This window comes from Dermacentor variabilis, chromosome 11, assembly GCF_050947875.1.
Source record: "Dermacentor variabilis isolate Ectoservices chromosome 11, ASM5094787v1, whole genome shotgun sequence".
NCBI lineage: Eukaryota > Metazoa > Arthropoda > Arachnida > Ixodida > Ixodidae > Dermacentor > Dermacentor variabilis.
In genome coordinates this window covers 19,492,747-19,518,661 of record NC_134578.1, presented here as the reverse complement: position 1 = coordinate 19,518,661, position 25,915 = coordinate 19,492,747, and the positions used below count along the sequence as shown (strand labels likewise).

Below are 25,915 nucleotides of genomic sequence, written 5' to 3'. Positions count from 1 at the left end.
TGGTGATCACTAAAAAAAAATAAGAAAAAGGAATAATTTGTGTGAGGAAGATGTCAAATTCTCAGAATGCCATAATGAAGAGGTTCTCATTGTGTAACGCGTATGAGTAACCTGAAAGTCAGTCCTACTGAAGTATAAAGTTGTACCGACCCTAATGGCTTTAGGCATGTCTACGCAGCTACGTATAACTAACAAAGAAAATTTCGCAGCTAAAGTGAGCACGAACGTATAATCACGTCTGCGAAAAGCACGACAATAAGCAAATCACAAATACAAAGCAACAAAGAATGAAAGAAAGAATTACTATCTACTTCCATGTGCACAACTAGATTCTCATAAAGCTGTTTTGACATTTCTGTGTAACAGTCCTTTGCATCAGTTAACTTTTTACCGTAATTGCTATTCTATGTAAGAGTTATTCATTGTAGCCGTGTTTTGAAACACTCGTTACTAGTAGCATTTATCCTTCGTGTAGGAAGTGATTATTTCAGCAGCTGGACGTTTCCTATGGCTATCGTTTGTTCAGTTATGTTTTGTAACAGCTGGTTGTCGTACCACTCTTCTTTTCGTAATTGATATAACCTAAAAGACTTATTCAGTGTAGTAGGTCTTTCAAAAAGCCTTTCTCTGAAACAGTTATATTGTAACGCGGTTTAACTAACAAGCCAGAACGATACACAGGCAGGTCTGTTGATCGAGTGTCAGGTGCCGAGTGCGAGCTCTGTTCTGGAGCGAGGCGTTGATGACGCGCCTGAAGCACACGCCCCCCCCCACCCCCACCCCTCTCCCTCTTTCGATATATATATATATATATATCACATGTCTCTCTCTCTCTCTCTCTTGACATTAAGAACACTTTCTTTCAATTTCCCCTTTGATAAACTGTGCAATCCAGCCTGTCTATACAAGAATCGACACTTGGGCGAGTTAGTGCTGGTTGAACATCTTGAAGGAGGAGCGCAAGATGACGAAGGCAAAAGGCAGGAAACACACAGGACAGCGCTGAACTCACAACTAACTTTATTAGAAGGCCCATACACAAACTTATGTACAGGCGCCCAAATCTTTAACTGGCGCGCGCGAGCGGCGACTTTTCCGTGCGTCAGCGCCGTATGACGGGGCGCGGCTGCAAAGAGTCTGAGGCTAAGTGCATACGTACAAAGCGCGCTCAGCTGGGCCCATCGTCTGCTAAGCTGTTTCCAGCCTCGCCCCGTCATACGGCGCTGACGCATGGAAAAGTCGCCGCTCGCGCACGCCAGTTAAAGATTTGGGCGCCTGTACTACAACCCACACCCATGTGCTCTCCCATCGATGGCGTCATTATCAGTGCACAGACAAAAACGCACAACCCTGTAATCTAACGCTACACTATGAGGCGGTTTGAAAATTCAAATTCACTGTCACAAAAATTTAATGAAGACATGCTTACACAACGTGATCCTTTTTTCCCGATATAGTAGGCCTCAATGATCTCTCCTCGTAGTCTGATTGCTATGCCCGGAAAGTAATGTAGCGTCTTCATAGAATGGAGTGCACCCATGCTCAGAGCAATGCCGCGCGACATGTGAGTAGGTATTGCCCGTTATGGGTACACTCCAATTTATGAAGACACCACAATCCTTTCCGCGCAAAACAATCGGACTACGAGAGAGATTATTGAGACCCACTATATTAGGAAAAAAGGATCGCGTTGTGTAAGTATGTCATCACTAAATTACTATGACAGTGGATTTGAATTTTTAAACCGCCTCATAGTGTAACATTATATAACAGGGTTTTGCGTTTTTTCCTGTGCACTGATAATGACGCCATCGATGGGAGATCACGTGAGTATGGTTTGTAGTACATAAGTTTGTGTATACCTTTTAATAAATTTAGTTGTGAGTTCAGCGCTGTCCTGTGCGTTTCCTGCCTTTTGTCTTCGTCATCGTGCGCTGCCCCTTCAAGATGTTCAATCAGCCTGTCTAAGCAAATTACATTGCTTTAGATTCCGGAGATTCCTAGCATATCAAGTCGAATTATTCATTTCCATAATTAACAGAATTACACTACCTTTCATCTCCCATTATTCACGTAGGTGCACACGTATAGCTATTGTGCAATCCAAGCCGGGCAGTAACGAAGTACTACACATTTAGCCCAAATCATTTGACTGTACCGCGGTTTCCGAGATCTCTGTTCATGAAGTGTGCTGTACTAATTACGTTGACGTTTTCAGAGCTACAGTAGTGGAAAATCGCGACGCATGGTATATGGACGAAGGAGAATTAACTAAGGAGCTATGCCAAGAAGGTAAGGTCCAGTTGTGCTTCTTTCTTTTTCTGTCCGATGTTGTTTTGGGCTGATATTGTATCTTTACAGTATTTTGAAGTTCATTTACGATAGGGAAGAGAGGTGATAAGCTTCACCTAGTAGAGCTCCCGAAGTTTCAGGTGGCTTAGTCAAGCATTAGTCGCGTCAAGAAGTCTTACACTCAGCTTGACGTCTCGCAAGCTTTGACACCAATTGCCGGATACACCATCATCCTGAATGCATATTAGAGGCATAGTGACATGAAGTGCAGGCTTAGTTAGCGTGATTTAATATCGTTAAACAGCGTTAAGCACAAAGCACGAAGAAGGCACAGTGCACTGCGGCTTAACACATCTTCCAACGCTCAATACTCCTTTGAAACTGAAACAACTGTGTTTTTCAAGGCGAACGAGAAAGCAAGTTTCAGAAATACCTTAATGCAGCTTAAGCTGGCCCCTTTCATACTGGCGCAGAGTGTACATGCGATAACCTGCTTTGCCAAAAAGTTTTAGAGCCACTGTCTTCGTGACCGGGCCTGCAATCGGCACCCGAAAAATTGTCCCTATCGAAGTTTCGTGGCTATATAGCCTTCGAGATTGGTCAGGTGGCTTCTCAGGATTGCGCCTCACAGCTTAAAAAACTTGCTTCGAAGCCTCGATGATTGCGCCACACAGCTTAATAACTTGCCCCGAATTCTGGGAGATTGCTCCGCACAGCTTAAAACCTATCTTCAAAGCCTTTGAGATTGCTCCTCGCAGCTTAAAAACTTGCTCCAAAGCCTCGGAAATTGCTCCTCGCACCTCAGGTGTGCAAGTCGTGATGACATATGTCATCATCGCACATAGCATGACATCACGTGACATCTTGAGACACTAAACGATCACGAGATCCTTGTGACGTGAAATGATGGTATCACGTCACAGACGACAGATTGCGGCAGGTGTCGTCGTTCGTACATAGAATGGCTTGGAAACTTTTGGCAAAGGCTGAGGTTCAAAATGCATATAGTGAGCCGTCAACGGACGGCCAGAGTGAAAGGGGACCCCTGTCTGTTTCGCGGGGCCTCTGCACAGAGCAGCAGAACGACGACGAGCAACCAGAAGTGCTTGACGAATGTTGCGCCTGCGACGAAGCCAAGTACGAGATGACCTTCGAGGGACTCTGGTCGAGATACACGCACCCCAAGGGATTCCCGGACAGTAAGTGCACGGGCCTCGACGAGGTCCACCGTTTGACCTATCCGTTCACTATCGAAAGGGGGTGGAGTTGGCACCAACCTAAATGTAGAAATAAGTCACACAAACTTCAAGAAAAATAATTTTTAATAGTATGAGTACCTACAGATTTTCTCTCGTTTTAGTTTTCTTGCAGATCGATTTCTGTTTTTTCTTTAGTTATGGTGTTTTACGAGCCAAAACCACTGTCTGATTATGAGGCACGCCGTAGTGGAGGACTCCGGAACTTTACACCACCTGGGGTTCGTAAACGTGCACCTAAATCTAAGTACACGGGTTTTTTCGCATTTCGCCCCCATCGAAATGCGGCCGCCGGGGCCGGGATTCGATCCCGCGACCTCGTGCTCAGCAGCCTAACACCATAGCCACTGAGCAACCACGGCGGGTGATTTCTGCTATTATTGTGTGTGTAGGAGAAACTGTAGTGATTTCGGCTGCTTCACGTTTAGCCGACTAATACAAATTCAAAGACAGGCCTGCCAAAATAACCTTAACGAAACAATTAAAGTAAAGTAGGAGCGTGCTTAAGAGAAAGTTCGTGTTAGTGTGTTGAGCGCAACAGGTACAGTTTGCCCAGCAAGTAATGAAAGCTTTTAAAATATAAGATAAATGACGTGAAACTGGCTTCTTGCAGACTTGACCTCTGGGTTTTTTAATGTATATAAGCAATTTGGCGACAGGACCTAGCAGGTCTTCTTCCTTCAGTGTATGGTTAGACTTCAAGAGTCGTCAAGAAGAATGTTTTTTTTCCGCAATACTATATATAGGGGTCCATAGATTACCGGGCGGTTTGTTTCGATATACTGCACTCAGATAAGTCGACATGAAGTATAAGACCATCAGTCCACAGGTAGTTTGTTGGTTGTCTGTAGTCTTGATCACACACACGCACACACACACACACACACACACACACACACACACACACACACACACACACACACACACACACACGCACGCACATATATCATCATCATCATCATCATCAGCCTATTTACGCCCACTGCAGGGCAAAGGCCTCTCCCATACTTCTCCAACTACCCCGGTCATGTACTAATTGTGGCCATGTTGTCCCTGCAAACGTCTTAATGTCATCCGCCCACCTAACTTTCTGCCGCCCCCTGCTACGCATCCCTTCCTTTGGAATCCAGTCCGTAACCCTTAGTGACCATCGGTTATCTTCCCTCCGCAGTACATGTCCGGCCCATGCCCATTTCTTTTTCTTGATTTCAACTAAGATGTCGTTTACCCGCGTTTGTTGCCTCACCCAATCTGCTCTTTTCTTATCCCTTAATGTCACACCCATCATTCTTCTTTCCAAAGCTCGTTGCGTCGTCCTCAATTTCAGCAGAACCCTTTTCGTAAGTCTCCAGGTTTCTGCCCCATATGTGAGTACTGGTAACACACAGCTGTTATACACTTTCCTTTTGAGGGATAGTGGCATCCTGCTGTTCATGATTTGAGAATGCCTGCCAAACGCACCCCAGCCCATTCTTATTCTTCTGGTTATTTCAGTCTCATGATCCGGATCCGTGGTCACTACCTGCCCTAAGTAGATGTAGTCCCTTACCCCTTCCAGTGCTTCGCTACCTATCGTAAACTGCTGTTCTCTTCCGAGCCTGTTAAACATTACTTTAGTTTTCTGCAGATTAATTTTCAGACCCACCCTTCTGCTTTGCCTCTCCAGGTCAGTGAGCATGCATTGCAATTGGTCTCCTGAGTTACTAAGCAAGGCAATATCATCAGCGAATCGCAAGTTGCTAAGGTATTCTCCATCAACTTTTATCCCCAATTCTTCCCACTCCAGGCCTCTGAATACCTCCTGTAAACATGCTGTGAATAGCATTGGAGATATCGTATCTCCCTGTCTGACGCCTTTCTTTATAGGGATTTTGTTGCTTTCTTTGTGGAGGACTACGGTGGCTGTGGAGCCGCTATAGATATCTTCCAGTATCTTTACATATGGCTCATCTACACCCTGATTCCGTAATGCCTCCATGACTGCTGAGGTTTCGACTGAATCAAACGCTTTCTCGTAATCAATGAAAGCTATATATAAGGGTTGGTTATATTCTGCACATTTCTCTATCACTTGATTGATAGTGTGAATATGGTCTATTGTTGAGTAGCCTTTACGGAATCCTGCCTGGTCCTTTGGTTGACAGAAGTCTAAGGCGTTCCTGATCCTATTTGCGATTACCTTAGTAAATACTTTGTAGGCAACGGACAGTAAGCTGATCGGTCTATAGTTTTTCAAGTCTTTGGCGTCCCCTTTCTTATGGATTAGGATTATGTTAGCGTTCTTCCAAGATTCCGGTACGCTCGAGGTTATGAGGCATTGCGTATACAGGGTGGCCAGTTTCTCTAGAACAATCTGACCACCATCCTTCAACAAATCTGCTGTTACCTGATCCTCCCCAGCTGCCTTCCCCCTTTGCATAGCTCCTAAGGCTTTCTTTACTTCTTCTGGCGTTACCTGTGGGATTTCGAATTCCTCTAGGCTATTCTCTCTTCCACTATCGTCGTGGGTGCCACTGGTACTGTATAAATCTCTATAGAACTCCTCAGCCACTTGAACTATCTCATCCATATTAGTAACGATATTGCCGGCTTTGTCTCTTAACGCACACATCTGATTCTTGCCTATTCCTAGTTTCTTCTTCACTGTTTTTAGGCTTCCTCCGTTCCTGAGAGCCTGTTCAATTCTATGCATATTATAGTTCCTGATGTCCGCTGTCTTACGCTTGTTGATTAACTTAGAAAGTTCTGCCAGTTCTATTCTAGCTGTAGGGTTAGAGGCTTTCATACATTGGCGTTTCTTGATCAGATCTTTCGTCTCCTGCGATAGCTTACTGGTTTCCTGTCTAACGGAGTTACCACCGACTTCTATTGCGCACTCCTTAATGGTTCCCATGAGATAGTCGTTCATTGCTTCAACACTAAGGTCCTCTTCCTGAGTTAAAGCCGAATACCTGTTCTGTAGCGTGATCCGGAATTCCTCTAGTTTCCCTCTTACCGCTAACTCATTGATTGGCTTCTTGTGTACCAGTTTCTTCCGTTCCCTCCTCAAGTCTAGGCTAATTCGAGTTCTTACCATCCTATGGTCACTGCAGCGTACCTTGCCGAGTACGTCTACATCTTGTATGATGCCAGGGTTCGCGCAGAGTATGAAGTCGATTTCATTTCTAGTCTCACCATTCGGGCTCCTCCACGTCCACTTTCGACTAACCCGCTTGCGGAAAAAGGTGTTCATTATCCGCATATTATTCTGTTCTGCAAACTCTACTAATAATTCTCCTCTGCTATTCCTAGAGCCTATGCCATATTCCCCCACTGACTTGTCTCCAGCCTGCTTCTTGCCTACCCTGGCATTGAAGTCGCCCATCAGTATAGTGTATTTGGTTTTGACTTTACCCATCGCCGATTCCACGTCTTCATAAAAGCTTTCGACTTCCTGGTCATCATGACTGCATGTAGGGGCATAGACTTGTACCACCTTCAATTTGTACCTCTTATTAAGTTTCACAACAAGACCTGCCACCCTCTCGTTAATGCTATAGAATTCCTGTATGTTACCAGCTATTTCCTTATTAATCAGGAATCCGACTCCTAGTTCTCGTCTCTCCGCTAAGCCCCTGTAACACAGTACATGCCCGCTTTTTAGCACTGTATATGCTTCTTTTGTCCTCCTAACCTCACTGAGCCCTATTATATCCCATTTACTACCCTCTAATTCCTCCAATAACACTGCTAGACTCGCCTCACTAGATAGCGTTCTAACGTTAAACGTTGCCAGGTTCAGATTCCAATGGCGGCCTGTCCGGATATATATATATATATATATATATTCAGTAAGCCAGACCCGTCATTTACTAGAGTGAATCGTGTTTCTCACAAAATTCGTTCTAAATTTCATAATGTTAGAGACGCTGAAATAACTAAACAATTTCCGCTGAATTACATTTATCGCGCAGTGAGAATTATACGATGTAGTGAGTATACCAACTAGATTAATTAACATTCTAAACAAATGAGCCGTGCAATTGTCGCACTGGAAAACTTGAAGCGCGCCATCCGAGGAGCTCAGAACTGTTTCCAGAAATTAAAAAAAAATGACATTGGTAATTATTGCAGCGTAATTAATTCCGGCTAGTTCAGCACAGAAAAGGCGAAGTGGACAACCAAAAGAGCGAAACTGTCACGCCCTTTGTGGACGTTCGCTCACGTGATCGCCTGGCCTCACCCTCGGGCGAGCATAAAGCGAGCGTCCTTCAATTCAAGCGATCTTCTGCTGTTCAGTTTCGTTTTCCTGCTTGAAATTGGCCGAAAAAGATTACGCTGTACAGCGTCAACTTTTCCTTCTTTCATTTCTGGAAACGGGTGTGAGCTCGGATGGCACACTTCAGGTCTTTCAATAGGGTCAATTGCATGACCTATTGTTCTTCAGAAATTAATTGAACTTGTATAATTGCTTGCCTAATTAGTACGTCGAATTAGTTTCTATTGTGTTCATCTGGAGCAAACTTAACCCCGAGAAACTCATCTAATTACCTCAGCTTCTCTATTTAAGAAACTTAGAACAAATTTCGGGAAATACACGGTAGGTGCGCCAACAGAAGATTGCAGCAAGTTCTAGAATTCAGTCCTCGCCGACACAAAGGTATTGCCGACTAGTATAGTGCATTCCGGGTAGCCTAGTTCTTTGTATATACAAGGTTGTTTTGTGGCATGGTACATCAGAGGGCCATAAGATTGCAATACATGAAAATATAAGTGTACGCAAATTGTCGAATAATTTTTCTTACGAACTTTTCTTCAACGGCGAAGGTTTCTGGTAATAGAACTCGTACGGTCTTCCTCTCTATCTTCGTGCTGCTCTATAATTAGATGCCTACTTTTAACTTTCAATAAACTCGCTCCACCCAGATTATTTCCGCAGGAGTCGTTTCCGTATTCCTTCATTAATCCATTCGCTGATCCTTTCAGTATGCTCCTTCATTTCCTAAAAAGCTTTCTTACTGCAGCCACAATAAGAACAGATCAAAGCACGACTATCGGGACGGCGAAGTGTTGTGTTCCCATTCAACCGCATTTCATTCGCGCGCGCCAACCTACGTGCGCTGTTATATTTTCTCATATTCTCGCCGCAAAAGTTCGCTGGCAATCGGGTTTAATTGCGAAAGCTCGATCCGGCCTGCCGTAGCACCCGCTCCCTACTCTGCCGCAGCAGTCCACGAGCGGCGAGCGTAATATACTGACGCCAGATGCAGTCCCTAGGCTGGCGGCGCCGCCTGGAGCCCGTAGTTATCTATCCAGTAACGAGAGCGGCCATTGCGTGCGAGTCGGTAGGGAAAACACCGTGCCATCCCCGCGTTGCTCCCGGGAGCACACACGCCAGGTTCCAAATGCTTCCACCCCTCTCCCTCCTCCGCCTACTCCCGCCCACCGCCAGTCCACTTCCACTCCTTCTCGAGCTATTCGAGGTTTCGTCAAAGGGTTCGAGGGAGGGTGCAGGGGAAGAAGGGGGGACGATGCTCTAAAAACCATCCGTCACTCGGTGTTTAATGAGCTGCGCAGGAGAGCGACATGGTTTCGCAAATGCGCTCTGTGAGTGCGTCGATGTCTGCGCCTGTATCCCTCGGTCTGTCTCTAGGCCACGTGCGCGTCATTAATAACGAAGCCACCACCTCGCCAGCGATGGGGGGGAGCTATAGGCTGTCACTCCTGGCATGTGTTGTATCTTTCCTTCTCTCTCTCTCTCTCCTGTTCCCCTCGCGTCCTTACAGACGAGTGGCTGACCCATTTTTCGGACATAATCGGTGCCTCGCACGCGGCTGACTTCAAGATGTGGGAGTACGAGGGATTCGCCTCGGAGGGAGTCAAGAGCGTCGCCGAGCACGGCGCCACCAAGAAGCTCGAGTCGGAGCTCAAGGCCGAGGTGAGGCGCAGCCGGGACGAGAGGGGGTCCTTTGTAGTCTCACCTAAGCGTATTGCCGATGGCGTGATTGCTTTGTGTTTCTTTCTTCATTGGGATAAAACACAGAAAAGTATTTCTCGTCGTGTGTTCGTTGTATGTTTAGTGACGCCTACGGTAAGATTCAAACAACACTAAACAAAAAAAAATAAAGATACAGTCCAACGCCTTTATAACGAAATGCTTGGGACCTCCGAAATCATTCGTTATGCATGTCATTTCGTTGTAGAGGAACTTGACTGCATAAAGTATTGTGCTAGTTAGCACTTAAATGGATTCTTCCCGCAGTATCGAAAGACTTCTTGAAAGTGACTGTCCGTGAAATGCCTGTGAAAGCATTTGTAAACGCTAGAAGACTTTCTTCTGTAACTGTTTCTGGCAATGTGAAAAGTGCTATATTTGATCTTCTGTGCCACTTTTTTTATCACGGATGACTGCCTCGCATTTGTTCTTGCAACCTGCTAAATACTTCCACGGGTTTAACTTAACTATCATCATTTACTCATACAACAATTTAACGTCGTTGAAACCAGCCACATGTATATTCATTCCCAACATCTCGAACAACGTAATCAATCAACCAATCATTCGAGCCAAGTGTCCTTTGCAAGCTTTAATCTGCCTCGTTCCGTCGCTTCATGACGTCACGCAGTCGGGCAAGATCAGGACCATCGTCAAGGCCCGCGGTCTGTGGTACCCCAACGTGAACGGGAAGACGTTCGCCGTGTTCCGCGTGGACAAGAAGCACCACGTGATGTCCGTACTCTCCATGCTGGGCCCGAGCCCGGACTGGATCGTGGGCGTCAGCTCGCTCGAGCTATGCCTCAAGAACTGCTCCTGGATCACCGAGAAGACCATGAACCTCTACCCATGGGACGCAGGGACCAGCGAGGGCGTCACATACGTCATTGTGAGTATAGGTGGCGCTGCAGTGCTATCTGCAGTCGCGAGTATCATTGCATGTCCCGTTACCGGAAGTTACCCTACTTAACCGAACTCAGCGGTCGCCGCGCTCTCTTGTGACTGTTTAGTATAGCACTGTTAGCAATAATATAGTTGCGAGAATGCTAACAAGTGAAAGTCAGCAGTGTTGATGCTTAGTATTGCGGTCGTAGTCGCCGCCGCCTCTATTATAGAAGTTGAAGAGAGAGAGAAATAAAATAAATGAGGTAAATCAATATCACTTACGTGGCACGACGTCTGTCGACTCTGCTTTGTGACGCCATGCTACTAGGGCCGACTGCCATAGAATCTACTGAGAATGCTGTCGGATAAGCCGTGGTGTTTTTGAAGTCACCTATTTCGTCACGCCGGGCCTAGCAACGGAAATTTTGGTCCTAGTTGCATGACGTCATAAAGCAGATTGCACAGGTCTTGTGATATTTAGGTGGAGTTGGATAAACAGACGGTAATTTCCGGTTTGCTGCCCTGCAAGAGAGCGGAATAAGGAGGTTAAACAGATGGCAGGGAACGACAGAAAACAAGAAATTCATGAATTTAAGTATCTAACTGGCTGTATAACAATACTGGTGGTACTATAGCAGTTGTTATTGTAGTCGTGGTGACAGATCTAGCGCTATGGTGGTAGCTGTAGTAGTATCGTTGGCAGTAGTGGCTCAAGCACGAATGATACAATGAGCGACAGTTCGAAATACTAATAATACCCGGGTTGACTGCCAGTTGAACTGTTTTGTCGAACCGTTTGTGGAACTGTCAGTTGAACTGGTTTCTACCTAAAGTGAGCAGGACTTATGCTTTCCAACGCGGCACTAAATCGTAACATGACCCAAATGACAGATTCGGTAATTCGGGAGATCACTTGTGACGGGATCACTTTGATACGAAGTCCCAAGCCTGTCTAACCATCCCAGTCGAGCCTCTTCCTCATTACACTCTTACGGCCAAACTACACGTCCGCCTGTCGACGCGGGAAAGCTCGGGCCAGCACCCCTACCTATGCATACGCAGATGGAGCGGGACAGACCGTACGCGTCGAAGCGCGTCGCGAGCACGGACAACTTCTCCTGACAAATATCGGTGTTCCGGCTGCCGCACAAAAAGTACGGAACGTTGTCTACCAACGCAAAGGCAGTGAGTGAAGTGGGCGCGCGCTGGCGCGCGTCTTGTAGGTTGAATCCGCCATTGCTCGCGAGGCGCGGCAAACGCAAGGCGCGCGGACGCGAGCTTTCGCGTGCCGGAAGGCGCACATGTAGTTTGGCCTTTACGGGGGGACACTCTCGCGACATTTAGGCTTATGCAGCACACCAGGTCAATTGCGAACCTGCAAGACAGCGTTATGTATTCCTAGTTGATGTTGGGAGTAGCAGGTAGAGCTGCGCACGCAACATACTGCGCTATCTCCTAAAAAAAAAACACACAAATTTTAATTTGCTTTTGTGCACATTTCTTGCCTTCTTACCACTCCTTTCTGTAGTGACGACGGGCCGGAATTACGTATAATAAATAAATAAATAGTTGCGATGTGCAGATGCTGGCGATAAGATGCTGTCCAAGCTCGCTTTTACCCACACGCCCAACACAAAGCCCTACTGCTTCGTCAGCTCCACACACACACACACACACAGAGAGAGAGAGAGAGAGAGAGAGAGAGAGAGAGAGAGAGAGATTTATTGCGCGAGAGAAGCTGACAGGTCAGGCGTAACTACCGTGTATACATTTCATCACAGTAGAACATACCTTTCCTTTACCAAGTACAATCAAAGTTGGCGGCGGTAGATAATTCGCGGATAGTTCTTGCTCGTCCGATTCGACGCGGTAACGCTCCTTGACTGTATACCCACGCGCCTTCCAGGGTCAGCGCGAAGCCACATCACCCCAGCAGCGGATCCAGAAGATCTCGTCGAGCCACCCGCACCACCCGGACTCACCTTTCTACGACCCCACCGGGGCCCCGATGAAGCCCGTGGCCCGATTGACGGTCACGAGGCAGCGTATCTACGAGAAGTCGTGCGACGAAGACGTCGAGCCAAACACGCCAGCGCCGCTTGAGACGCCCTCTCCCGTCGACCTGAGGCGTGAGTGATATCAGCGCTGTCGCGCGCAATAGGCTCCAACTGCTATGCGGCCACGGAAAGCCTCCCTTGACAGGGTTTCGTATATGTTGTGACGGGGATGTTGGGAGTATAGACAGACTGCATTCAAAATGTATATACAAGCAGAGTCAATGGGGTTAAGATGGCTGACTAACAACAACACGCAGCAGCCGGCGTCCCGTAATCCTTCTTCTTCCTCTCTCTTTTTTCATCCTTCCATAACAATATTGTGCAACACGTATAGGCGCCTGGTGCTGTCTGTCGTTTCTCTGGGTCTCGCCCTTTCGCTGCGCTTTAAAAAACTGTCAAGATGGGTTTGATGACTAATCAAAGTCACACTTAGGCGAGAACAGCCAATCGAATTACTCCTTTTTTTTTTTGTAACAAACCACACGAAGCCAGCAGTGATGCCAAGCAAATAACAGGCAGTAGGCACGTGACGTCACCGAATGCCATTTTGTTGTCCTATTCACAGCCTTCACCGTGCTGCTGGAAACAAGCGCATGGAGCCAAAGCTCAGCTTTGCGCCGGGCTGGCTGTGCAACATTATGGCGGCTTCGATGACGTCAGTGCATAGCCCCTGTGGAGAAAATCTATGTACTTGATTGGAGCCCTGGGTCTGTTAGGCAGCGCCGCTCACGACATCCTTGTTAACTTTTTTTAGGTCTTCTCTTTTGTGTACTATAAACCTAGCATTAGTAGTGCGGCCATTTGTGGCCATACGCGTGATTCTCGCTGGCTTTCTTTCTTTTCCCCCTTTTTTTACGCCTGTGAATGTCGTTGCATTCTCTCGATGCGTGCGAGATATGAAGTTCTCGCAGGCGATTTCCGTGACGTCACGTAGTTCGAGAGCGTCTACATGGGTTTAGTTCTGCTCGTTTGTTGACAAAGAAGGACTACGCTGAATTTAAAAAAAGAACTAAAAACTAAAACAGGCACGAGAAAGATGCCTTGTGATCCATGACGTCAAAGGGACATCTACGGCGGTGTTGAGCTCTTGGCTAACAATTCAAAGGTGAACGGATAATTATCCGCCCTTTATTTTCTCCGCGACAGTGCAAAATAATTTGCACCCTTAAATGTGAATAAGGGTGTAACTCATGTTATAAGTAACCCCGTTGCACATTTTTGGGTGTAAGAGTGTCAGTTATAGACAGATTTGCACCTTTATTCACTTTTAAGAGCATAATTCATTTTAATGTACTATATTACAGCTTGCTTGCTAACTTGCCTGCCCCCTTAGTCATTTGTGCGCGCTGTAGTGTAATAAGTAATCATCAAGCCTTTCACGGGGTGCGAAATGGGCACAGTGAGAGTTGTGGAGGAATACTGTGGCAGTTCTACTCCGTTGAGTGTTCTAGGGATGATTTTTCCCTTTTAAAGGAATATATTCCAGTAATGCGCGGCGCCGAGCTGGGCTCGCATCTCGAAGCGAGGTAAGAGCATTTTTGGGACGGAAAGAAGTGACCTTCGCTCACACGTGACCCCAGTATAAGTTTCCTCACATTCCCGGCCTCGGCCACTGTGTACAGAGAACGCGATTGCGCCATGCTTACTGCTATGGTGATTCCGTCCAACAACGAGAAACGTGCCCAAAAAATTAAAACAAAATAATTGCGGTAAACTTCGACTTAGTTCATTAAAAAGGTTGTCACTGTTAAAGGCTAGCTACGTGTTCGACCTGAAGAAAAAAAATTAAAACCCAAAAACTGCGATGGAAAAAGAAGAACAAGTCGCGCTACCGTTGGCCCTATTATGGACCATTGTAGTACTGAGCGCCGCATCAATCATATCGATCTATTGTGCTCCACTGAATCGCAATATAGAGTATGTACAGAAGCGTTGTCTGTGTTGTTTTGTTTATAAAATGTGCATTCTGGTGTTGACTTTCCTCTATGTGTGTTCTTTCAAGCTACCTTGGAAAATATATCTGGTAAGAAAAAGACAACGAATTTCTGACCACTTTTTTAATTTCTGCATTACTGAGTGCTGGCCTGTGTATTTTCTTTTGTGAAAACTTTGGCAATAAACTGAGCAATGTTGACATCATGGATAACGTAAAGCTCGAATCGAGCTGGTATTCATCGGTCAACACTTTTTAGGAAAAAAATACATCGGTGTGTGTAGCGGACGTTTAAAGACGTGTTTCAAAAAAGTTTCTTGAATGGAAACACTTGAAAAATAAACTTGCGTGTATCGCTCTATATACATTTCTTTAATGGGGGAGGAAGGGGGGGGGATAATGTTACCGTAGGTCGATATTCCACGCCAGAAAGCAAAATAAAAAAAAACTAAACAGCTGACTGAATTAGTGTTTGCTAAGTATACGCTTGCGTGTATGTAGCAAGGCATGCCGAGGTTCTGAGATAACCTGCCCGAAAGAACTAAGCGACCACACAGACTTGACCATATCACAGCCGACACCGGTATATTTAGCCTGGTCGTTAGTATGCGAAACACGGATTAAGTTTTCTCTAAGAATATTCGGCGTACGAATTCTTCAAGCACATATACTGATATAATTGGGCGTTTGGAAGCTAAAGTTCTTCGAATCGTTTATTCGTATGAAATACCAAATGTTGGCAATCATGGTGTCACCGGATAACCCGCTTGCGCAGAACTGTGCCGTGATCAAACGGTGATAATCAAAGACGACATGAGAGCATTCCGACAGTAAAGCACTCCTCTATAACGGTTGTGAACAGTACGGCTCAAAAACCTTTGGTGATGCCGTTGGTGACTTTTTCTCTCAGCCGCGCTGCAGCATGGTGCTTATGTGTTTTATGGTCCTTTGTTTGTATTATTTATTCGTTTAAGTACACCGCACGTGTTATGTAACCTACCTCATTGCTTTAATACGTTCACATGGCTTCGCGTCTTCCCCTGATCAACCCTTTTACCAGCAGTTTGATCGAAATTAGAAAGTCATACTACCAAACAAATAGCAGTGCTAACAAGCGTCACTGTTTGATCATTAACAGCAGGCAATAGCAGGCAAACGCTTAAGTTCTCCCTTTCTTTCGTACTGCGCAAATAATGTATACCGCAGATTTAAAGAGGTCTATAATGGAACGGGACGAAAGATTGTAACACATTTCGACCCAATCACAGAGATGGAAGAAAAAAAGAAACAGAGTAATGCCTTTCGTCTCATTCCCACATTCGCTAACAGAGCGACATACGAAACGAACAAACGAATAAACGAAACACTTGGCTTAGGCTCAGCTTACAGCGTTCCCCAATCACCGAAAGTTGGGACTCGCGTTATATTATACACGGGGGGCCGGCGAGTTGTCTCTAGGCTACCGCAACAAAGACGGGATTAGGGAGGAACACAGCTGTCGCCTCAGGTGCGCGAACACGTCCCCTTAATCCCTGCCGTAATCCCCCGGATAATTGCTTGCGTTCAAGCGCCCCTATACAGCGCAATCCAGAACGTCCCTCTCGATGCACAGCGACGAATATCATTAGTCTGACATTTTTTTTTCTTCTTGGCTGACGTGGATTGTAGGGTACCTGATCTCTTTCCCTCGAGTTGATTAATTCTCGCGCATAAATTTTGCGCTCCCGGCAGAGAAAGACGCAGTGCGTACCGCGAACGCTTCGCGCCATTCATCGCAGAGCCTATATACGTCGGCGAGCATGCCCGGATAGGTGGTAATATCGTAATTGCGAGCAAGCATAGCAAATTGTAAAAGAATCCACCTTCCTTTTCTTTTTTCTCCCCGTCCTTTCTTTATACCGTTTACGAGCACAGTATTTTTCTCGGTCTTGTTATGATCCCCTCAATACTCTGCTGTCAGCTCCAACCTTGCGATTAGGGCTTTTCCTTGACACTTTTGTAACATTGTACGCGGCCGAACGAGGGTTCAGCGATTAGCATGACGATATCCCGTCAGCTTTTCTGAATGTGCTTGAGTCAAGTGTTATCATTACTCCTGTAGGACCTGACAGAATGACCGGGCAACTTTTCACTGTTATGTGAGATATCTTTGTTTTTGTTTTTTGCACTGCGCTTGCGAAAGAGCTATACATAGCCCCCCCCCCCCCCCATTCGGGAACCGTACTCACAAAAAGGTTACGAGCGAATGTCATGGCCAATTGTGATGATGCTGATGTCATTAGCATGTTACTAAACAGCGTGCTAATTATGGTAATGTTGTTATACAATATACTAATGATGCTAATGTTATTAGACAGTTTGCCAATGATGCTAATTTTATTAGACTGCATATCAACGAAGGAAAAGCTATGAATGCGGCCCAATTGGCCGGCGAGGAGGCACATTCGCGGCCCATATTTGCGCAGGCAGAAGCACTATGAGTGAATCGCAGCCTGTGGTCATCATAGCTGCGCGCGTATGCCGTGACCTCTCCATAGCAGTTGCTCACCTCACAGCATGCTCGATACTGCAGGGCCTAATATTTAGTCAGTCGCTTATCGGAAGCGGCGTTCTTCGGTTTAGTTACCAGGCGACAAATATGGCCAATCGCCGCTGACAATCAATGCCTGACAAACTCGCGGTGACATGCACATTTTAGATGAAGCCACAAGCTCGATACGTGTCGGCCATCACTGGGTTACAGGCACCCTGCTTCCGAGTACCTGCTGCCGGCTACCCTTGCTGTCGCGCATGTTCGCATGCGGCCACCGCCAGATCGCGCTGCGTGACAGCATGAATTAAAGCCCTTTAAACTTCGTAAAGTAGTGCCACGCTTTGAAGAATGCCGCCTCCTCCTCGTGCGCTCTGGCCGAGGCCGACGCCGCGTCGCTATTGGCCTGTGGCATCACGTGGGCCCTCGCGCCGTGCATCAACGCCATTATTGCTCGCGAAGCGTCTACGGGGTCTACGGAGTGGCGAGGAGCTCGTGTTGGCGCCGTTGCTACGCTCGAGCAGTGTAGGCGTCGCCATTGTCGAGAAGGGAGCGTGAAAGAGAGGAGAAACGAGGGGGAGTGAAGGCGGAGGCGGAGAGTGTCACTGCTTTACGAAGTTTAAGGGGCTTTAGCATGGATCAGCCGGCGTTCCTGTATACGCTCCTGTGGGCGTAGAGTTTCCTAGACAAATCACTAGATGGAACTCTGGTGGCCACTGTCTACGGGATCTGGAAGCTTGGCGGCTCGGCCGGCGTGGGAATGATGGTTATAGTACGTGGATTTGTCTAAACTTAGTCCTTCGGGCTTCAAAGGGCTTTGTGACTTTGAAAACTGGCTTTGTTTCGGCAAAATGTTGCGTTATAAAAGCTACGATTTGGCAGCGATTACGCATGTGCGCGGCGCCTCACTGCCTTTTGCGTTTAGTCTTGAAGATGGGATTGCTTCGAAATTGGATCGGATTGCTACGTAACGGCAGATAAAGCAAAAATAACAAAGCCGCAAGAACGTCCGAAGCCACAAGCACGAAGATCAGGCAAATCCGTGTCCTAGCCACAATTGCCACGGTTAGCGGAACGATCGCCGCGCCAGAGTTCCCTCTATAGTAACTCTATAGAGTTACTATAGAGGGAACTATACTATAGAGTTACTATAGTACTATACTTACTATACTATAGAGTTACTATAGTAGGAAATTCTCTGCCTCATAGGCACTATGCCTGTGAGGAGCATGTAGCAGGAACCCTTTCCAATCCATGGTATCCGCGCGATAGCACGGTGATATCATTACCACTATAATAATAATCATCACTAAGACGTCGAGGAAGAACGTGCACGTTTGTGAGTGCCAGAGCTAGCTGTATCCTCCGCCCAGTGCGTAGCGCACTTTCTCAGTATAGACGTATACGGGGCGCAATTTGCGGTGCGATAAGGATGAGCTCAACAGTGGCCACCCAGACAACCAGCGAGCAGGCGTGCACGCTCTCATTTCTTTGTTTTTCTATTGTCACGGTGCACAGCCGAGTGTGCCGTCACCGAGTGGTCCAGCTTCGGGCCTTGCAGCGTGACTTGCGGACAGGGCGTCAGGACGCGGACGCGCAACTTCATCATGCGCGACAAGGCGTTCATGTTCAACTGCAAGACGCAACTGGTCGACCGGGAGGTGTGCGAGATGGACTGCGCCGGGTGAGTATAGTGGCCTGCGTTATCGGACGTTATCGGACGTACGCCCCTTCGCACCGCGACTTCCCAAAGCGATTAACAGACTTAGACGGGATATTTGGTTGCTGGCTTGATGGAACATTGTTGTATAACGGCGCGTTTTGTGGTCAGGACGCAGAAAGAATGCACGCGGGACATTCGCCGGACAGTCGCCGGCGACTGTCCTGTGTGTATTCTTTCTGTGTCCTGTCCTCAAAACGCACTGTTATAACCTTGCTCCATCAAGACTTCTAAAAATTACGTTGTTCGCGTCCCTTCGCAACGTCCCAAACATGCCACTGTTCTGTTCTGTCATAAACTAGTTCATGTGCAGAGATTGAGGCACGAAATGTTTCGGCTACTGCCTTGCTTTCATTTCGGCAGGAATTACTTAAACGTGATCGGCTCTATACCGCAAGGATTGCTTCCCTATTGAAGAACTTGTCCATAGTAAAGTGTGAAATGCGTAATTGTTCTAAAACCTTGCCAATATATAACCTTAAATGTGGCATGGCATAATGAGTTTCTCTGTTCCGCACATTCCTGGTGAGTCTGTTGGCTTCCTCGTAACCACGCGGGCTAATCTAACGTGACTATACAGCCACCCACTGAAATAACGTACACCCGAGTTCTCGTACAGTGACGCTCTCGAAAAGTAGCATTGCTCTCTAATTAGCAAGCTTTGTCTTTTTCTTCTTATTCTGAAAATTCTGGCAAACTGAAATTGTGACTGTGGCGAGAGATAATGTTGCTTTTCACGCGCGAAAGAACTACGCTACAATGTCACATGATACTAATTGTACATAAGAGTTGGGCTTATTACTGCAAATGTATATATAGAAACACGGTATCATTTTATTGTGGACGCATATGTTTTATTATTGCAGACGTGTGTGAAAATGTAGTAGTCTGGGGCCGTATTCACAAAGACTTTTGTTTGTGAGAACTTTTTCTGATTGGTCGGCAGCCGTCACTAAGAATATATTGGCTGTCCGTATTCGATTATTTTTGTTCTTACGAGCTTTACTAGCGTAAGAACATTTCGTGAATATGGTCCCTGATTCCCTGAATTCACTGTCTGCCACATAAATGGCAGCTCGAAGTTTCTCAAGAGGATAGACTCACTTTTTCTCTTTTTTTTTTCGAGCCTCTGCATTCCGTCAATATGTGCTGATAGAACAACATTGACTTGATTATTCCACGATTCTAAGCTTCCACGAAACAAGAAGTAAGACACTGTCCAATGGTAGTGTTCACCGAAATACTGTTCCGCCAGTGGAAACACATCGTTGCAGTCAAAAACTCGAAGTATGTCAGTGAAAAGAAACGCTTGGCACAGCAGCGAGCAGAAGGCTTGGCCAAAACAATCAGGGGTGCATAAGTGTGTTACATGACTGTCGGGGAAACCACGGGGAAGGCGGGAGATGGAAATTCAAGACGGGGAGCAAAACGAGAACAAGGTAAAAGCGGGAGCCAACGTTTCGAGAAGTAGATTTGTCTTTTTCAAGGCCCAGTTGACAGTCCACTTGTCGAAACGTTGGCTGCCGTTTTTACCTTGTTCTCGTTTCGCTCATCGCCCCACATGACTGTCAGTGTGACAAATAGCTAGCTGGAAGGTCCGAACGCCACATGTGCTGAATTAAGCTTGCGTTGTTCCGTGGTTTACCGTTATGCGGGCTTTGACAAGTTGCATGTGACGTCACAAATGGCATGCGCTGGCTTCGTGTCATTTGCACGGCCCTCTATGCCTCCCAGCATTGTATTATTTGCCAAATGTTTTATTACAAAATTTGTTATTTACAAGCTAGTTCCACGTTTCTGTGCGTCTAAAATTTAGAGTTACGTGAGGGACTCGCTCCAACTGCGATGCAACCATTTGACAGGGCAAAAGAAGAAGAAAAAAAATGCGATATTCGAAACTGCCGCTTTTTACATAAAAGCAGCTTCTATATAGCATTCACTCTAATTAAAAATGATTTTCATTTAGGACCAAAGAGTTACTTAATGTAGAAATTATTTTAACGTGCAAGTAACTTCTACTTAAAGTTACTGTCCAGTAATCTGCCACGATTACTCAGAGGGGACCCTTACATGAGCATAAAAGCGGATTGGAATTCATACGGCAGGCCTTACCAAACTCTCACTGGGAGCGCACCACTGTGGTTGAAAAGCGCACATTCATTGCACTCTCCTCGTGCTAACATATGAGACACAAACTTGGAGACTGACAAAGAAGCTCGAGAAGTTTACTATCGCGCAAAGAGCGATGGAACGAAAAATATTAGGGGTAACGTTAAGAGACAGGAAGAGAGCGGTGTGGATCATGGAACAAACGGGAATAGCCGATATTCCATTTGAAATTAAGAAGAAAAAAAGTGGAGCTGGGCAGGCCATCTACCGCGTAGGGTAGATAACCGGCGGACCATTAGATTTACAGAATGGGAACCAAGGGAAGGAAAGCGCATTCGAGGACCCCAGGAAGAAAGGTTGGGTGATGAAATTAGGACATTTGCAGGCTCAAGCTGGAATCAGCTAGCGGAAGACAGGGTTAATTAGAGATCGCAGGGCGAGGTCTTCGTCCTGCCAGTAGGCATACGAATAGCATGATGATGATGATGATGATGATGAATGTGACACTGAAGCTTTACAAAGATAATCGTGGTCAGAGTGGATGTGGAGAGTGGTCAGCGTGCCATGTATAGCAAATGTGAATTGTACCCTGTACTCTCACCCTAAATTCTTCCCGTTCTTTTTCTTCTTTCTTTTTACAAACTGTACCTTTTACCGAAATCTGTGCTTGATTGTTGTCTTCAGTCGTTTTTACTGCGTTGACATATCATGTGTGAATTGTATGCCCCCCCCCCCCTATGTAATGCCTTTCGGGGCCTTTTTGAAACTAAATAAATAAATACATGGGCGTGCATAGACGGGGAGCACCCCCTTTCGTGCGGCGAGCGCACACTCTCACGTGACCGGTGCACACTCTCACGTGACTTGCCAGGGGCGTGAGCTGCGAGACGACGCCGTGGAGTGAGTGGAGCGAGTGCAGCGTCACCTGCGGCAAAGGCGTGCGCATCCGGCAGCGAAAGTACAAGCAGCACATGGCCAGGAAGCGCTGCACGCTCGATCTCATGGAGAAGGAGATGTGCGTCGCCGACATGCCAACCTGCAAGGACGCGCCCGAAGTGGTGCGTGTGTCTTGGCCGCTCGCTGCTGTCGCAGCACGTTCACACCGTATCGGAAAGAAATAGCAAACATGGTCCCCGTATATATTCACTGCAAGTGAACATGCTGGGCCCCGCATAAGAACATGTTTTTTCTATTCGATTAAAAATACGTATACGTATTTTTCGTTTAATGGGACCTCCATAATGTTCTTATGGAGGTCATATGTAACTTACCTCGTATTAACACAGCAAGCTGGGCGAGTTGGTGACTGAACATGTTTCCAGCGGTGGGCAGCACAACCCGGATGAAGGACAAAAGGAAGTGGATGTCCACTTCCTTTTGTCCTTCGTCCGGGTAGCGAACATATGAGACGGTAAAATTTTTATGTAGGATCATTAGACATGGGGTTTATAATTTTTCTTTTGGGTTTAGGACAGAGTCAGATTATCTTACTATAGCCTGAGACGCTAGCCAAGCGTTCTCTTTCAGAATGAGACGGACGGAGTGAAACTGTGCGATGTCTGTTCTGCTGCTTATACCTTGTGAAAACACATGTTCTGCCTGAAAAAATTTAATGAATCACGTCCATTTTGCTACGCCAAACTTCAATGCGCAGAGGCACCCACCTGTGTGCAATAACAAAAATTTACTGTACAACCCTAGTTTAACACTTTACAAACGCAGCTTGAACGGGCAGAAGGAGTCCTAACACAGCCCGTATATACTACTTTATCATAGATACCTACGAATTTGAATCGATCGGAGAATTAACTGTTACATTTCGATGTTCACAAGATGACCCGGGATACTTCAAACCAATACTATCCCCACCTCGTGCGAGCCAGACCATTGTCACGATCACTCTACTAAATGGAGAGATTACGAAGTCACAATTTATCCACAGATGACTATTGATGTGTATAAATCGTTTGAAGACAGATAACGCTCAGGAATCACATTCTACGAACACAGAATGAACAGCCTCAATATCTTCCTGCGGTGGCACATCCCTCCTCCCAAAGTACGCAAAACTTGCGTACAAACATGGCTGTATGTCCCACGTTATAATTCAATATATATGTATCTCACTTCAAGCTAGGGAAACATAAGAAGTACATCACTTCGTCACTCGTAAGGTCATGCAGGGTTCTTTTCAAACGATTCTTAACCTCTAATTCATGTGAGCAGAGCATTGCCACGTTCACCAGTCAACAACGATAAATCGCCATTCATCTATGGTATACCGCGCTGCTGCGTATATATCGTTGACGACAGATGATGCTCTCGGAGCTCAGCCCGAATACGCAGGAATCGGTGACGCCAACACGTTCCCGCTGAGGTGCAACTCCCCAACTTGTTCCTTTTCTGTCCGCGCACCAACACTCGCAGCTGGACCCAAACTGCGCGGTGACCCAGTGGGCGGAGTGGTCTCCGTGCACGGCCACCTGCGGCAAGGGAATCAAGGTTCGCACGCGGGCCTACCTGAACGCCATGGCGGCCGCCATGGCCATGTGCAACGTGGAGCAGATTCAGAAGGCCCCCTGCATGGCCGAGAACGCTGACTGCAAGATCGACAGCCAGGAGGCGCACGGTACGTGTAAGAGTTAAAGCCCCTTAAACGTCGTAAAGTAGCGCCACGATTTGAAGAATGTCGGCTCCTCCTCGCGCACTCTGGCCGAGGCCGACGCCGCGTCGCTATTGGCCTAATGGCATCACGTGGCCCCTCGCGCCTTGCTTCAGGGCCATTTTTGCTCGAGAAGCGTCCACGGAGCGGCGAGTAGCGAATGTAGGCGCCTTTGCTACGCTCGAGCATTGTAGGTGGCGCCACGGCCGAGGAGGGAGCGTGAAAGAAAGGAGAAACGAGGAGGAGTGAAGGCGGAGGAGGAGAGTGTCGCTACTTTACGAAGTTAAAGGGATTTTAACACGAGTTGTGTCGGGCTAGGATCACTGCCCTCAGACAGGCATGAGAGAACTGAGGTTTGCACGAACTGGCACAGATGCGTATAAGCAAGAGCAGCGTCAACTTTACACCGGTGTCATAGGGTGCACTTTCGATCGCGATAGAGCCTGATTGACTCCTCTGCGCAGGCTGAGGAAGGGAGTCAATCGCGATAAGGAATTCAATCCAGCTCGGGCTCGATCGCGATCGAATGTGCCCTGTGTGACAAATACGAAGAAAGAAGTAAGCACGCACCGAAGATGATGTTCTTCCTTAGTATTTGTAAATATTTCTAACGTTCTACAGTAAGCCAGTCTGGCGAAGGCGGTGCATGACGAACATGGCAAGAGCAGCAGCCTAAGGTTTACGGAATCAAAACATATCATTGGCGCTTTGGAGCTGCTACGGGTCCCTAGTTCAGAGTGAAGAGCAACGCGAGAGGGTCAGACTAATTATGGGTTAGGTGTATGGTTGCGCTGAGTTCGGGTTTGTATATCCCGGGAAAGATTACCCCACTTCCCGATTATCGCGCATGTTGTCGGCTGGATACATAATAACACAAAGAGAAGACTTGAAGACAGGCGCTTCTTTGTCGTGCTTACGCCTGCAGAGTCTAAATTAAATGTTTTGCGTCTTGCAACCATATGCGAATGCTCGTTTTATTTTGATCATCCTTGTAAAGTTGCGTTCTTCTTCGGCCATGCTTAGATGGGCTAGTTGGTTGTTCTAAATGTGAAGAATGTTTAGTAACGGGTGTTGTTTCTATAGTTGGTGCATAGTAAGCAACTAGTTTCCAGTAGCAACATAAACGTAAGGGCGCCAAAGGATAACAGAACCGCGTTTCGCTGTCTCTGAATTACCTGCAATTACGTAAAACTGTCTGCAACTTTGTCAATCCCTTACCACCTTTGCAGTTCGGGTTTCCTTTGCTCTAAGCAATTCTGAAATGTTTTAATTATTTCTACACTTTTCCATGTAAATTGTTCTTTCGTTTAGTGCTTTTTGTTTGCCTTTAACTACGATTCTGGTAGAGCGGGCATTTCTGAAGCCAAACTTCTCATACTGCCACATCTAATAAACAACAGAACAGACTTTTTTTCTGTGCTTGGAGCCTTTACTTGTTTTTTTTCTTGTTGGTTGATATTTTGCTGTGAAACATGTTACTAGCACTGCTTAACCGGACACAAGGCCGTAGACCTCAGACACGTGTAGTACACCTTCGGCCTCAGTAGACGACCCGTCCCAGCTGAGGCCCTTCTTTTTTCGGTATACAGATACTATACGCTCAACTACGCTGGCAAACGTTTCACAATGGCGACACGCTGTAGGGTGGCTGTGAGGTGTTATGCTCAAGTAAAACTCTTGCTTGGGCTAGTTGGTTCATGCTTGAAGTAGTAAAGGCAAGGCGCAGAAGACCAGACTGGCGCCGGTCCTGTCGTTTGTGCTCTTCTTCCTGAGTCCTGGTCTTCTGCGCCTTGCCTTTGCTACTTCAAACGTGAGGTGGTACGTTCTCTGCGGAGTGCCTGTGAGCCTTTGTCTACTACATTACTGCTGCTGTAAAGCTGGCCATGTCCCTCGCAGAAATCTGCCTGCTGCCCAAGGACATCGGACCGTGCAGGGGCTACTTTCCGCGCTGGTACTACGACTCCACCAAGCGGATGTGCCTGCAGTTTGTATACGGAGGATGCCGCGGCAACAGGAACCGATTCGAGCGATATGCTGAGTGCAACAAAATGTGCGAGGTCACAATATCACGTGAGCGCTCACATGCACAACACCTTTTCGCCACTCTGTCGTTCGCTTTTTTCTCTCCCTTCGCTCTCTCTCTCTTTCTGTGTCTCTGCCTCCTTTTGGATTACAGTTTAGCAGCTGATAAGTTTAATGTGTTCACCGGCATGTACATTTTGCTAATAATTAGCAAATCCTGCTTCGTACGTTCTCTGTTTATACCCCTCCCCCCCGTCTAGTTTCACACGTTTTAACAGCGCGAATTTAATACTACGTTTTAGCACAACTCGATTCATGTCCACGGACCGTACGTGTTTTCCCATATATCACGCCTTTCTCGTAGCATTCTCTTTCACTGATTGTGAACAAGGATCAACTGCATGAAAAAGTGCGCTTCCCTGTGACAGGCGCCACCTAAACAAATAATTTTAAAGAACTGTGTAGTATTTGAAGT

General features: G+C 46.6%; 1 protein-coding gene across 4 annotated transcripts in view; it reads left to right on the top strand.

The window, feature by feature from the left end:
- LOC142563541 (spondin-1-like) overlaps window positions 1-25,915 on the top strand; it is a 190,892-nt gene that overhangs the window by 148,881 nt on the left and 16,096 nt on the right. For all 4 annotated transcript variants that reach the window (XM_075674092.1, XM_075674089.1, XM_075674090.1 and 1 more), the window contains exons 4-12: window positions 2,219-2,292; window positions 3,366-3,491; window positions 9,314-9,465; window positions 10,154-10,411; window positions 12,314-12,536; window positions 18,446-18,611; window positions 21,628-21,814; window positions 23,184-23,385; window positions 25,315-25,488. In XM_075674092.1, the coding sequence (XP_075530207.1) occupies window positions 2,219-2,292; window positions 3,366-3,491; window positions 9,314-9,465; window positions 10,154-10,411; window positions 12,314-12,536; window positions 18,446-18,611; window positions 21,628-21,814; window positions 23,184-23,385; window positions 25,315-25,488 (1,562 nt within the window). The remainder of the gene's footprint in view (window positions 1-2,218; window positions 2,293-3,365; window positions 3,492-9,313; window positions 9,466-10,153; window positions 10,412-12,313; window positions 12,537-18,445; window positions 18,612-21,627; window positions 21,815-23,183; window positions 23,386-25,314; window positions 25,489-25,915) is intronic.